We start from the raw sequence: 16,039 nt of genomic DNA, 5'->3' as shown, positions 1-16,039 counted from the left end.
GAGCAGAGTGGACTGAGGTCAGGACAGCGTTGCAGGCGTTTTACCTAATGGACCTTTGCACTGGACGTGTGAAACACTTTACTTAACACAACCTCTGGGCACTAGATTGGCATGTTTGTGAACTATTGTGTTTGTGTGCACTTGGTGTGCAAATTTCTAGGTGGCTGTGTTGAAGGTCAAATACGTTAGCCCTGACCTGCTGCATGCCTGGCAGGTGGACATTTTGATATTCAGGAAAAAAAAAAAAAAGTTGTAAAATGAATTCTGTATCTATTATCAAAAAGGCTTTTTGGAAAAGTCTTTGAGGTAAGATTTTTTATATTGTGTGAGAATAGACTACTGCCACATAAGTTTAGAATTTTAAAGTCAAGATAAAACCAGAAGTAGCTTTACAGTAAGAAAAAAAAAAATCTAACACCAAATAAAAAGCAGCATTTAATGTACAAGAAAGAAAATTAACATTGCATGCGGGCAGAATAGGGCACACAGCTTCAGACAACAGAAACAGGAATGAACATGGTACCACATCAGTGGAGTCTTTTAAAGACTACTGGTGTAACAACACAAAGTATCTGAGGCATCAACTAAGAGGAAGCTGTGATGTCTACTGAGAGCTGTGTCAAGCAACAACAAAAAAAACACAAGTAAAAAGGTGAAAAGCAAAGTGTGGAATTACATTTAAATTACCAGAAGTAGTGGCACATTTTCCCCACGTAACGCTTCAAAAAAAATCACATTTACAAAGCTGTCAACCAGCTGGTCAGTTGTACTTTAATGTATGTAGTACTTTCTACTAAAAAGTACCAACAGGAAACACTGCTGTACAATTCTTGTACCCCTTTAAGAGCTAATAGGACTCACAGTTTACTGACAATTGATCTTCAGGCAAATAAAAGCTAAAACATGAAACCTGCTGTTTACTCCATGATCTCTGCCACGACAGGGGAGCCATCAGTCAACACGTGTAAGAGCAAATGTGTGTACCTTTTTTATTAAAACTGGATACTTTCCCCCAGACACCCGATACATGGAAGTATTAAAATGCTGGTAAACTATTATTAACTGTAAGCTGATGTGAGGCTTTTCATATGAAGTGTATCTCAGAGAAATGGGGGGGGGGAAAGCTGCTGGAGCCAATAGAAACTACAAAAGAGCCAAGTGAACATAAGCTTGAATATAAAACTGATTAATACTATTGTGTTAAAATGCCTTTAAACACTTGTTTGTAAATCAGACCTAAGAACATGTTTTTGATGACAGAGTAATATCTCTGGTTTGGGTAAGGTGCAATAGGTATAAAGCATGTGCCATACTTTGTCTGCAGGGACAATTAAAAACAAGATTATTCAAGTTTCCAGAGGAAGTCGCACTTTAAAAACACTCCAACAAACTTCTTCACAGTCTTGTGAACAACAAACACTGCGCACCTCCCTTCCAGCTGGGTGCATCCTTCGTCTGCAGTGCAGCTAAATGACCAGCAGAGGGCCCAAATCGTATCTTGGCCTCAACGCAGGCGGTCACAGTGTCCCTTCATTTACAGGGAATACTATTATAATAAACTATTATTACCAGTCACATTCATGTTAAAGCAGGAACGTACCAACTAATAAGACTTCATTAATTTAGACGTCGGTGGTGCGGATGCCGTCGTCATCCAGGCTGAAGGGGAATCTGCAGCCGCTGTGAGGCTGAGGCTGCGATCGGTGCCTCCGCCTCCCGAACGCCGCGTCCCCTGATGCTGCGATGATCCCTAGTCCGCTGTTGGATGCAGCAGGAGGAACATTAGGGCCAGGGGCCGGATTGGAGAGGGAGTTGGAGGAGGATGAGGTGGAGGAAGAGGTTGAGGAAGAGGAGAGAGAAGGCACGGTGGGCAAAGGGCTGAAAGGGCTGTCTTCATCCTCTACGTCCAGGATGGAGGGCTCACAGGGCGGGACAGGCATCCAGGGCTGCCAGCCTGGATTCACAGAGCAGGACTTGACTAGAGGAGGTCTGCGCTCGTCACTATGATGACCTCGGGACGAGGAGTTGTGACTTCGATACAGAGAGGATGCTCGTTTAAATGAAAAACCCTGAAAAAAAGAGCGACAGGGAAGTGGCACGTTTTTTTTTCTTCTTTTCTTAAAGTTAAAAAAGAATAATGAAATACCAAAATAATTAATTTACCTTAGGAGGACCTCTGAAGTCCTGGATCTTCATCTCAACATCCCTGATCCAGCCATGCATCTCCTCTGGAGAGTACGCCTGTGAAGAATCATGATCACAAGATAAATACTGGCAGTTTGGTTGTGGTTTGTTCTCAGAAATGTCAATTAATATTATTCACGTTCCCTACATTGAGAAAGTCTCATTGAAAGACCACAAACCCCGTAAGATCTACTGTACTACAAATATCGTCTGTGGAGTACGCCAGATGTGGTGCATTTGCTTTGTTAAAGTCATAAGAAACTTGTTTTTACTCAAGAATTATTTGTGTCGTTTAAAATGTTGGTATACTGTATTTGAGAGAATCGGCTGACTTACTGCTCTTTAGTCTTACAACTTTAAATATAGTAAAAACAAACATTCATATGAATTAAAAATGTCACTTTAGTTTTAGAAGATAATTTTAATGTAAACATGTCAGTTTTAGTAATGGTTCATCAGGCTTCCTTTATTTTGTAAAAAAAACAATAAAGGTTTTCAGTCAGCTGTTGTCCCAGGTGACTAGTAGGCAGGATATTGTTGCTGTTTTCATGGTTACAGATGGCTGCTCACATTTCACAAACACTAACTTTTCATGCCAGTGCCACACATCAGCGGCAGAGCATTTAGAGAAAACAGCCAAAAACATCCGTACAGACACATCTGGCAGCGAAGGGCCATTCTGCTCTGACTATAACACAATAACTTGTGATCTTCTCACCATGTTGAGCTCAAGGTCTCACACAAATACCTGTAATGGACAAGGATTCTGATTGGCTGGTGAAAGGGCAAGACAATGTTTTACCTGAATGTAGAAGGTCCGAGAGCTAGTGATGATCTCAAACAGGTTGTCTCTCAGCAGGAGCTCCCTGATGGACACAGGGCGATACATTATCATGCTGGATTAAACAGTGGCTACAGCAAGGTTATATGGAACTCTCTGTATCAGTAGTTTCCTCCGAGAAACATACCTGGACTCATGTATTCATGTCTGTTTTCAGATTTACACAGGAAATCACAAAAATGAACAAAACAATGTTAGAAACTAAACTCAATTTTATTTATAAAGCACTTTTAACAGCCACAGCTGGGACAAAGTGCTGTACATACTTGAGAAAAAAAGAAGGTAAAACACAAATAAAACAATAACAAAGTTAAAACAATAAAACACTAAAACAAGAACAGAGTCTCATGCTGGGTTAAAAGCCAAAGACTAAAAATGTGTTTTAAGATGAGTTTTGAAAATGGACAGTGAGGGGGCGTGTCTAATGTGCAGTGGGAGATCGTTCCAGAGTTTGGGACAGGCATTAGAAAAAGCTCTATCCCCTCTGAGCTTCTGCTTAGACCTCAGTACCTCCAGGAGCAGCTGGTCAGGTGACCTGAGGCACCGGGCAGGAGCAGCTCAGAGAGGTAAGCTGGGGCGAGACCAACTGTCAAGATTGCATAATTTTCAGTATTTAATAGCTTTAATTTCTCATATGACTTTCTCATATGTATGTGTAAGTTTAATAGTGCTAGTGTGACTGATTCGCTCAGAGGTTAAATCATCAGTCCCACATAAAAAGGATTTAGTCTTGAAGGAACTGAGATTTTACTTCGACCCACCCATGGCCATTTACCACACATCATAAAGCACTCTCTCACCCCTGTTTTCTGACTTCGTCTACAGTCCTGTCCTCCCTATAAAAGCATGACAATCGTAAACAATACTATTGTGTTTTAACCATACAAAGTTTTTCTTGAAAAGAGTAAGTGTAAACTGCTTATAAATAAAAGCTATAGAGAATAAACCATAACTGAGGGTCTTAATATTAGGACTTAAAATACCAGTACCCCCATGTTTTCCTCTTGTTTTTTATTGAAGAAAAAAGAAATAAATCGTTTCAATAAGCTCTAGAGAGAAAAGAGAACAAGACTCAGTGCTTCACATTGGACTCACCCTGACTTGACAAGACATTCGTGGACCTTCTGAATGTCCCTCAGTGGAATAGCTCGGAGAGGATCTTTATCCTGGGACAAAAATCAGCAGAATTCAGACACGGACAAACAGAGAGAGACACACGCACGCACAAAGAGAAAAACCTCTAAAGGACTGGCTGCTTACTGTCTCAGACTTGTAGTAACTGACTGCATTGTCATCCAGAGTGAAAAACCTCCTCTTCCAGCTCTTCCTCTGAAACACACACACACACCCCACATTAAAGTTTTCAGTTTCAAAATCCTCTCTTTATTTATTCCTGCACTGAGTTAATCAGCAGTCCTGAGCTGGGTACTCACCACATTTCCCTGTTTGACACAGTAACCGCACCTCAGCACGCCTGGCCTGTTGCCCTTCCTCTCTTTCCCCTCTGTGTCTTCGCTCTCATTCTGAAACGTTCCAGTACAAACATCATCACAAACACATAACCACCATCTTCACAATGTAATAACGCTGCACTCTGCTAAATGGAAGAGATGAAAACATCACAGTGAGGTGAATCCTCCCCTCTTGTTACCTGGATGGGAGTGTGCACCACCACTCCACCGATGATCTCCGCTTTGTAGGCCTGCTGTCTCCTTCCTCCCTGAGTGTCGCTGATTACTGCGGTCACATCTGACCTTTGAGGGGCGGGGCATGACTTGGGGACCTGTCACCATAGCAACAAGGATAAACAAATTATTACATATTAGTTGTTAACTGAGGGAGATTAAGGTTTCTTCATTTTCTCTGGGGTTAGTGCTTTACATCCAAATGAGAAGACATTTGCTGCAACAGAAAATGATCTGGTCTGCGCAGGAAAACATCCAGAAATGGTGTTATCATTCATTTTATTATCCTTTTCAAACAAAAGAGCAAAACTTGAATGGGAATACCAATGGGAATACCAAATGATCAAATTTAAGGAATGAATGTTTGCATTACAGAGTGTTTATGCCGATAATGACAGAAATGAATACTGATGTCCCTACATAACCTACAAAAGCAGAACAGACCATAAGAGAGAAAACTCACCCCTACTGCAGGGCTAAGTGTCAAGACGAGATTAACACTGGATATACTAAACCAGATACTCACCCAGCTCACAGTGCTAGCCTCCACCTGTCAGTGGATCACCAACTTCCTGACTGACAGGAGGCAGCGCGTGAGACTGGGGAGCATCACATCCAGCACCCTGACAGTCAGTACTGCTCCTCAGGGGGCTCTTATGTAAAACATTTGCAGACGACACCACCGTCATCGTCATCATCCAGGACGGTCTGCCTACAGACGGGAGGTGGAACAGCTGGCTCTCTGGTGCAGTCAGAACCATCTGGAGCTGAACCCGCTCAAGACTGTGGAGATGACAATGGACTTAAGGAGAAGCCCCCCCCCCCCCTCACCATTCTGATCAGCACAGTGTCTACTGTGGACTCTTTCAGGTTCCTGGGATCCACAATCTTACAGGACCTGAAGTGGACCTCCCACATAGACACAATCAGAAAGAAGGCACAGCAGAGGATGTACTTCCTGCGTCAGCTGATAAAGTTCAACCTGCTCCAGGAGCTGCTGATCATATTCTACACCTCCATCATTCAGTCTGTTCTGTGCACCTCCATCACTGTCTGGTTTGGATCTGCAACCAAACTGGACAGACACAGACTGCAACGGACAATCAGGACAGCAGAAAAGATCGACCATCCAGGACTTATACTGGTCCAGAGTCAGGAAACAGGCAGGTATCACTGCAGACCCCTCACACCACGGACACAAACTGTTTAAGCTCCTCCCCTCCGAAAGACGTTACAGATCACTGTACGCCAAAACAAGCCGTCATGAGAACAGTTTCTTCCCCCAGGCTGTCACTGTGATGAACGCTGAACAGTCACAGAGTGTCAGACCTGCTGCTGTGAAATCACCCTGAACTAAACTGTCCCTGTCAATGTCCATATTTAATTCAAATGATCATCTGATAACTACCTCATCTTTACTTCATCATCCTTTTGCACTACTCACCACTGCACCATTATCTTATTGAGTCTTGTACATATTAGTCTTTAACGACCTGTTTATATTTTTAGCTAATTGTTAAATTCCTTGTGTGTTAAACATACCTGGCCAATAAAGCTGATTCTGATCAATGGCAGAATAGACTTTATCTAAAGATAATGCTATGGTGCACATTAGCTATTTAAAGTAAACAGAGACAGGACAGGAAGAGAAAATGCTAAAGATGCTCTGAAAAGCTGCACAATCATGCATACTTTCAGTGATGCAAACTAGAAACATACTTTGGGAAGATGCATGCAGAAAAAAGTCGGAGAAAGTGTTATACTGTCGTCTCTCCTCTTGAACACAATGACAACTTAAACCTATATGTCATTGTACATTCAAATCATATCTCACTTCTGTCAAAAAGACTTCAAATAAGTGTGAAGAGGAGTAAAAGACCTCGCAAACGTTCAGCCAATTTCATTTAAAAAACAACAACAATGAAGACCCAGCAATATGAAATACAACTTAATAGAATAAAACTATATCCAAAATAATTAAAAGTGAGTATCATGGTGCTATTGCAGCAATAACTGCAACTCTTAAGTTTGGACAGAGCCCATTGCTTCATTTCCTATACCTTTATTTTCACCATGAGCCACTCAATAAAAGCAGTTGTTAGAATGGAACAAGAAAAATCTAAATTAAAAAATTTAAAAAATATAGTCTATATATACTCTCTCTCTAAATGAAATAAACTAAAATATGGAGTTTTTCATATTTTACAGTGGTAAAATCTAGATTTAAATATAAATATCAAAGAAGTTTTACCCTTTGTTAAAGGAACAGAGCTCACCTGCTGGATGCGTAATGAAATCAGATCTTTATCAAAGGTCTCACTGAAAAGCAGTCAAAGCTATTCAAACCTTCTTTTGAATACTTTAACATCACCTCCTGCAACATGTTGGTCCATCCATACAACCCAACACACACACACACACACACACACACACACACACACACACACGCACACACGCACACACGCACACGCACACACGCACACGCACACACGCACACACGCACACACGGAAAGCTTTGAGGAGGAAGAATACTTCTGCAAGTCACCTAATCATGTGAGGAGCTTCTCTGTAACACCTTTATCCTCTGTAAATTCATCTTTAATGGTGCTATTTTAAATCTTGCAATTACATCATTGACAGCATCCCCTCTGTTCACAGTGTTCACTAGTTTTCATTGAGGCTCAGAAAGCTGTGAAAAGTCGACAGAGAAGTCCTCCCATCGAAGAGGAAGTGAAAAACAGAATGAGTGAGGCAGCTTCCTGTGTCGGTGTGCAGGTGAGAGAAAAAAAACCACCCTTGCTGTTGTCTGCTGTCCTTAAACATCTGGATTTATCCAGACTCTGAGTTTGTTTTTTGACATATACGCTCAGTCATTATGCAAATGAGCAAACTGAATGTCCGGCACGTTCACTCAAAAACACACAGTGATGTGACACCTCCACCACAGTGACGTTCAGTGTGCGTCTTATCACTCACAATCATGCAGTTTCCTCATTCACTGCGTGTGTCAGAGAGGGCTTTTTGTGCTGGCATTTCTGCCCTCAAGAGACAACATGGTTTTAGTCACAGCACCACAAACTGCAGCCCTCTGTGCTCAGGTGGAAACAAATGCCTCATCAATAACTGCTGCTTCAGCCCTTTTTTGAACCACGCATTAGACAGAGACATCCTGTTATAATGTTAAGTGTATATGCAGGTGTGCGTGTGCGTGTGTACTCACAGTGATCTTGCTGGCCTTGTTGAGAGCAGCCACCCATTCTCTCATGTCATTCACATCGTTCGCTTGGAGGAAGTACCGTCGAGAAACTGCATTAATGACTGCAAAAAATAAACACTTATTCCATCACTATAAACTATAACTACATGATACAATGTATCACGTGTATACACATAACTAATACTATTGATTAAACATGACTCAATGTTTTCTTCAACAACAAAAAAAAAGGTCTCACCAAAGCAGAACTCTGTCTTTGGCTTTTGCTTGGCTGTAGCTTCATTCACCTGAGAAAAGGAGAATAGAAAGAACAGGAGACAGCAAAAGAAAAAAGGAGCGGAGCAGAGACAAGAGGAGAGGACAGAAAAAAACATTTTATATCTTTGACATCTCTTTGAGGCAGAGTATCCAGGGAGGAGCTGTCAGCGCTGAAGCCAGATGTCATTATCTCTGGTTAGCTTAGCGTGCTCACTGACATCTGGAAAACTTCTCAAACTCTGCTTCTGCATGTGACCCTTAACTACAGCTACAGACAAAGTGTGCATCCTGTTTCTGTGTGTGCATTCCTGTGTCCACACGGCTCAGACGCATGTGTTGAATTCTCCGGATGTTATGTAACTACAGCCAACAGACAGGTGAGGCTACAGGCAATAAAAGAGCTCTGTTTACCTTCGAGATGTAGGTTAGTTTCAGGCTGCCGACGAAGCTGGCTCCACTGGGCAGGTTCTGCATACAAACACAAAGGCTCATCATTGGCTCAGAGTCCAAGGTTACACACTTAGGTCATGTTCACTTCCTCATAATGTTTGTCAAGCTCATTTTTGAGTACCTGAGGGTTGTCCATGTACCAGAGCAGAGCATTTCCCTGCGTGTCGAGGATAAAGTATCGCCTCTGGAAGCGGCAGCTGTTCTCCTTCTCCTCGATGTCAAGGAAACCGCACACACGGTTGAGCCGATCCACGTATGGCATGCTGCTAATATCACATATCACTAAAATAGACAGACACTGAAATCAGAGGGCCATTGAGAGGTGAAATGTAAGAGGAGCAACAGAAGCACACAGACTTCTAGGACAGAGGAGGCAGACACAGGCAGATGTGGAAGATAAACTATCTTTCCTTTACTATTCTAACACACACACACACACACACACACACACACACACACACACACACACACACACACACACACACACACACACACACACACACACACACACACACACACACACACACACACACACACACACACACACACACACACACACACACACACACACACACACACACACACACACACACACACACACACACACTTTCATGTGATGTGATTGAGGCTGAGCAGCAAACCCTGAAGCCTGAGGCTGAGCTGAGGCCCTCCACCACCACAGCCAAAAATTACAGACTGCACTCAAGATCTGCACACACGCACATTTTCACTGGCCGGAGAAGAGAGAGGAAGAGGAGAGAGAGGAAGAGGAGGGTGGGAGGAATGGGGTAAAAGATGTATTCATTAAAATGATGCCTGACATGTGAATCATGGAGCTGCTGACTGACTGATTCCTTGACAAAAATCAAAACCTTTTCAGTTAGGAGTTAGAAAACTTCCTGCACTCTGAGAGCTCCGTTTTATTAAAGCAGATTTTGTCCTTCCTCGAGAGCTTAGAGAGTTTACCTCAGGTCACCTTTTCTGCACATTTTCTTTTTAACTTAACCTCACTTGTTTTAGTACTATCCTTTATTGAAAGGATAAGTTTACACTGAGGGTGATATTAGAGCCAACTAGGCCACATCTGTGACTGATTGTATTTAATAAAAATAAAAGTCAAAATCTAACTGACAGTCATAAAAATAAATTATCAGGACAGACTGGCTAAACCTTCTGTCAGTACTTTTAAAAGTCTTTGAAGGGATACAGTTGATCACATTTTCCATTGAACACTCATACATACCCAACAAAGATAAAGAGCGACACAGTGAAATAACAGGCTGTGTTTTCACCAAGCTGGTGAAACTCCTCCAACACTATACTGAAGTTAGTAGGAAGGAACAATCTTCATTTTTAATCTGTGGGCTGTTGATGCTTCAAGTATTTTCATGAGGCATTTTTCTTCTTCTGCCTTTTAATAAAGGTCAAAGATGCAAACTGCTCCATTTTTTTTTTTTTTTGCAGAAACTCTGGGTGTAATGGAAAAGTGAAATAATGCCACAGAGGTCACACAGATACCAAAACCATGACTGACACAACCACACACACTCGGAAAGAAAAAACTGAAAGGAGCCTTGCAGGCAGGAGTAGCAGAGAGGTTTTAGAATCGTTCACACAACTTTGCAATTAAACACATTTTACATACATAAAACATATTTCTCAGTGCACAATATTCCACACATACATCAACATAGTTTAAAGGTAAAAACAGTTTCATTATTACATAAGCATTATCATCGTGCTCTACCACATCTGTAGCGGTGAATTGAAACCCACCCACACTCAATCTACAAATCTGCTTTATATTTAACAACAGATTCAGCTTCTTGTTTTCACCTCTTTTACTTTGGGCGGGTATTTTAGTTTGTGTACGTCTTTAAAACCACTTAAAGACCAAATAACTGTCAATGAGAGAGATTAAAGCTGAACAGGTTTCTTGTCTTTGAGTAAACTTGTCATTATTGAGCAATGCTTTATTTCATGAGACCGTTTCTTGTCCCATTGTTGTCCCCTTTGCTAACAATTTTAGACCTTTTAAAAAATGCAAATGAAGCATCAAGGATGAGGGTCTTATTTGGCTTTCACAAAACACTGAGTCAGTTTTTTAAGAAAAAAGCTGATTTTGTGGTTGAAACCATTTCTTTAGACTTTGTGGGCGTGGCCACAAAGTCAAGCGCTACATACAACATGTCTCATAACATAAAGTGTAGTGAAGCCCTGAAGAGTACCTCTGAGCTTTCCGAGTCAATATTAGTAATGTAAGTATTTGTAAGGTATTTGTTTCTAAAAAGTGTTTGTAACTTTGAATGAAGCCTGATGTCTCTCTTGACTTTTCTCCATAGCCTACTTTCTCAGTTGCTGATTGATCAGAAAGGTGTTGAAATAAATACAATGTTAGATGACACATGAGCAAAACAAGAACAACAGGAGTGTGACAAATTCAAAAGAAAAAGTTGCTGTTTGCAAACGAGAGGATATCAGGAAATTCGACTTAAACTTTGGTGTCTTTAAGACCTTAAACTGAAGTAAGTTATCAGGGGAGCTAATTTTCAGAATCAAGTTCTTTCCCTGTTTCACAGGCAATTTCATTAGCCTTATTATAAAATGTAAAAGTAGTTATGTTTCATAGGACTGAAGAGTTAGTGACAACTTTTTAAATTTAAATCACTGAAGTATTTAGAGTCGTTTAAAAACAAGAATGTCAAATTTCCCAAAATTAATTATTCTCCATTGTGGGGCTAAGTTGACAGTCTGGAGTTCAGTACATTTGATATTACTGATGCCTGGACATGTAAACATGACCTTTATGTTGTACGCATTGTCTGTATAGAAACATGGACCAAGGCTCAGTGACGCCACACGTTGGTATGTTAAGGGGTATTTTGGAAGCCCAATCCATGGCGGTTTGCATATTGGAAATGCTGAATATCAAACAGATCACGCCCCTAAATAAGGATACCTCTAATCCAACATAACATTTTCTACCAGGCTGTAAACATTTTAATTCTGCAGTAAAAATTAACATTTTCATTTGGGTTTTGAAAGTGACTTTTGGGTCTTCAGGAGCCAGCCTCAAGTTGACACTCAAGGAACTGCAGTTTTTTGTTTGTTTTTTTGCTTCATTTTTTAACACTAAAAAAGGTTGCAACTTGGTTGTGGGTCACTCTGGTAAAGTTTCATACTTTCACTTACATTGCCTCATTATTTTACATAATATAGAGACAAGTTTTTTCATATTGTTGGACATATTTACTACTTTTTTTTAAATTGGCATCAATTCAAAACTAATACATTTGCCAGATATTACTTTACAATAACAGGTTCTATCCTTTTTAAATGGGAAACAAATAGCTGTTCTTATCAAACCTCCCATGAAAACCTTTCAGTTTGTATGGCTTAAGTCATCCCTGCAGAGAAAATGGTACCTCTTACCTCTTTGCTGACTTTTTTCCTGAATTTTTTTTAGCTGTTTGTAACAAGAACAATTTCATTGTGCTTCCTTGTATCACTCATTGCAGTCTTTTCAATGAAAAAAACGTTCACCGTAAATTACTTCATTTGGCACTTACACCAAAGCAGGAGTATAGAGATGGTAAAACTGAAGATATAACAAATAATCAACTTTCATGCTGATTGTCTTGTTTGTCTTTGTAGGTCATAAAGAGATGTCAGCACACATGTCAGTCTGTTTCAGCTGAAAACTATTTACAAACTATAACTTTAAAAGAAATGTAGTATTTAAAAAAATATACAATAACGTGAGGTCAAATCACTACATAAAGTAGCATTACAGTTGGAACAACTCAAATAAACAACCTACAATTTTAAACATAAAACTACAAAAAATAACTGCTGATTGCACGAATAGTCGTTTGTTATCGTCACTTTGCACTCAAGATGTAGAAAGCATTTTATTAAACATGTAATAAAAGACCATCATCATCACCCCATCTGCTTTGCACTGACAGCTGGAAAATAAGAGCAGCAGCAGATGAGACACGAGATTCCCTCCGCTTAGTGACCAGTGTGGACACATGAGCGTGCACGTATAACGTGATCATGAGCGTGCAATGAAAAGTTGAAGTGTGACCTGGAACAATTACTCAGCTACACCTGACAGACATTTGTTCTGCTAAGATGACCTGCACTGACTCAACGGCCTGCCACACCTACAGCTGCACCGTACAGCTCGAACACACACAGAAACACACACACACACACACACACACACACACAGAAACATACAGACACACAAAGTGCCACTGAGACACTTACCCGCTGTACTGGGAGTCAGTGTGCGCCACAGCCAGCGCCCCGCGCGGCGCCGCAGCAGAGGGGAGAGAGCCGGAGAGTTTGAGAAGTACCGAGCATGTCAGACGATGTTTGAAACAACTTTCACAACCTGTCGCCACCAAGTAAGCCCGCGTGCGACTGACTCTCACCCTCCTGTCTGTTTGTTTGTGTGCTCAGATTACAGAAGACTTGTCTTTTTTCCGGGTTGGACGTCTCGTTATTAGAATAAACCAGCCCCGGATGTGATCTATGGGTCCTATGTGAGCTCCGGCCGGGCCCTCCCCCTCTCTTTCTTCTTTCACCTCCTCCCTCTGCTCTCACAGAAGAGGAACTATGCAACACCAGTTTTCGCCCGGTTTTAAACAGGTTAAACTAAGCAGCCTCTGTCATTTCCCCCTGACTGCTCCTGCTCTTTGAACGGAGCTTTTAATAAGATACCTAACTCAATAAAACGTGCGTAGTATCTTCCCGAATTGCGATTAGTTACCTTGCCTGGTGCAACATGAGCTTCCTAAATGTGAGTTTACAGAATGACAGATATTTCTCCCGTGCACCAAAAATATTTGACAGATACCAAACTTGACAGACTCAGTTTATTTTTTATTTTGCTGCTATTCCTGCACTTTGTAAAATGTTTCCAGTGATATATATATATATATATATATATATATCCATACATACACATACATATAACTGAACGTACATACATACATGCATGCATACATACATACATAACTCACCATAAATCTCTCCAATTAAAGCTAACAGTGCTATCTTTGTGTAGACAAGGGGGGGGGGAAAATCAATGTGCTTTTTCACGCTATACGTCAGAACTGTTGTAAGTCTACGTCATTCTATCTCCCGTTACTTGTTTGCTTAAAACTCAACTGTTAACATTTCTACAACATTGAGCTGTGGTCAGATGTTTGGGATAATTTGTTTCAGTTTGAACCATAGACTTTATAAACAATAGAGAGTGCTCCCAGGGTTGCAGTATAGGTCAATAGCTTTTACTCCTCCATGTAAACAGAAGGGGCATGGGTCAAACCAGAAGTCAAATTTAACACAGGAATCATTGAACATTATCTTTATTGTTTTTATCGGTGTGACATCAGTACTGAGGCTCTTCCAGACAATCCTGCTGGCTCTGGATCCAAATGCACAAAATGTCATGGCCTGTGATTGGGGTCATTTAGTTTCATCTCTGTACAATGGGAGAGGGTTGAGGGATGTTGTTCATCTTATAATAGTGTATGGTTTTAACATGAAGACTAACTTGGCCATGTAGATAATATTGTGAAACACAACTGAAAGAAGAAGCCAGTGCAGCACAAAAATATGTCAGTTTTAAACCCCAAAATCTACATTAAAGATGAAGAAACTAACCTTATGAGCCCAGACCTGTGTGTATATGTGTGGATATGAAAATGGAAACTGTTTGAGGAAACTCAGGCATTAAATCTGATTCTGTATATTATTTTTCAAGAGTTAATGTCCTGCTCGATCATTACAGTACATATAGTTCAGCCATGTATCTTCATCTGCAAATTAGCAATCAGCATAAGACAGAGGCTGTATTGTAAAAGTAGAATATTACTATCTAGATGTGCCACTATGTAAAGCTGAACAGACTGCACATTCTGCTTGAATACAGTGCGGACAGTGTTCAGTATTACCTCATCTTCACACTGAAGTGATCACAGTTTGAGTCGTGTGATGAAACTCCTGAGTCAGAAACACATTTCAGATGGAAATTTTGTTTCGAAAGTGGTCAATTATGCATTTAACGTTGTAATTCTGCATTTTATATTTATTTTCATTATATTCTTTGCAAAATGTTGCAGCCTTCCCTTTAGAGGAAGTGGTTGCATCTCATGTGATATGAGGAAGGAGACCTACCTCTGTGATTTCATATCCTGTGGCGACTGCACAGTTTTCAAGTTGTGTAGTTTCAAAAGAGGGTCCTGAAGTTTTAGAGCCCTTAAAAGTAGGCTGAGGAACTTAAACATCTCATGAATGTGTTTTCTCTGGCCTTTAAATGTCAAGTGTAGGGTGTCAAATGTCACAACACGGCAATCTTACCCACACACTCCACATACACACAAAAATAACGACTTTGTGTCTTTATTCAGACGAGCTTTTGGACACAAATTCATGCACTAAACAGTGATGTTAGCATCTTTTTACACATTTTTCTAAAATCTAAAATAGTTCAATCTCAGGATCCAATGGCAACAACACAGGATTAGAAAAGTGGTTCTGTTGCATGAAACAGACTGTGCACTAACAGCACACTGAGGCATCCTGGCATACTATAACCGCACCTGAGTTCCACCGGTTACAGCAAAACCATAGGTTGGTGTTATTCAGTGAGTAACAAATACTCTCATATTCAAGGTGATGTACATCCAACCTCAAACTCCACAAGAAACATACTGATATAATAAAGGAAATCAAATATAGATGGTTGTGTCTGTGTCATGTTTTGTGAATGGAAAAGGATCAGATCACAAGAGTCGTCTTGAGACAGACACCACCACCAGGTAAAAGGGAAAATCTGGGAGGCCCAAAAATCACATGGCGTAAAACTGACATGGGAGCTCGAAAAGATGAGCTTGACATGGAGAAAAGGACAAAATGTTGCATTGAGGGGAGCTCCTTTGAAGCCTTGGGGGATAGAGAGGAGTAAGTAAGTAAGTAAGTAAGTAACACCTTAACATGAATATACATTTTCATCATGAGGTCAGAGAACAAGAATGATACAGACAATCTAGAGCCTGAATGCAAGTTTTTTTTATCTACAAGACATTTCTACAGCACCAACATAGTTATCACAAATGTGTTTATGAAGCTCATGTCTATAGGATTCAAAATTGCCACTAAAAATCTATTCAAAAAGAGGAGTGGTGTACAGATGGATCTCACAGCACATTATTAAACAGATCAAGAGGTCAAATCACTGCAGGTAAACTAAAGAAGAGATGTGTCTATATTTTTTTACAGATGACTTAAGGCCACACGCAGCAGGAGGCCTGTGATGAGCAGGATGGGGCTGCAGGACAAGGTGCCTACACCATTGTAGTGGTAGTGAGCCCAGGGGTTGGTGGTCCT

General features: G+C 40.7%; 1 protein-coding gene across 1 annotated transcript; it reads right to left on the bottom strand.

The window, feature by feature from the left end:
• Nucleotides 1–422: 422 nt before the first annotated feature.
• plekha2 (pleckstrin homology domain containing A2) lies at nt 423–13,212 on the bottom strand. The gene is made up of 12 exons (XM_079362037.1): nt 12,911–13,212; nt 8,757–8,917; nt 8,597–8,653; nt 8,166–8,214; nt 7,931–8,028; nt 4,677–4,808; nt 4,459–4,548; nt 4,286–4,354; nt 4,121–4,191; nt 2,987–3,050; nt 2,164–2,241; nt 423–2,069 (listed from the first exon to the last, which is right to left on the bottom strand). Exons 2-12 carry the CDS (start codon nt 8,895–8,897, stop codon nt 1,623–1,625), a joined length of 1,296 nt encoding a protein of 431 aa, XP_079218163.1. The 5' UTR covers nt 8,898–8,917; nt 12,911–13,212; the 3' UTR covers nt 423–1,622.
• Between the last annotated feature and the right edge of the window lie 2,827 nt (nt 13,213–16,039).

Source organism: Symphodus melops (genome assembly GCF_947650265.1).
Source record: "Symphodus melops genome assembly, chromosome: 1".
In the NCBI taxonomy this organism is placed as follows: domain Eukaryota; kingdom Metazoa; phylum Chordata; class Actinopteri; order Labriformes; family Labridae; genus Symphodus; species Symphodus melops.
Note: the sequence above shows the minus strand (reverse complement) of the source record. Positions and strands in the feature narration are given on the sequence as shown.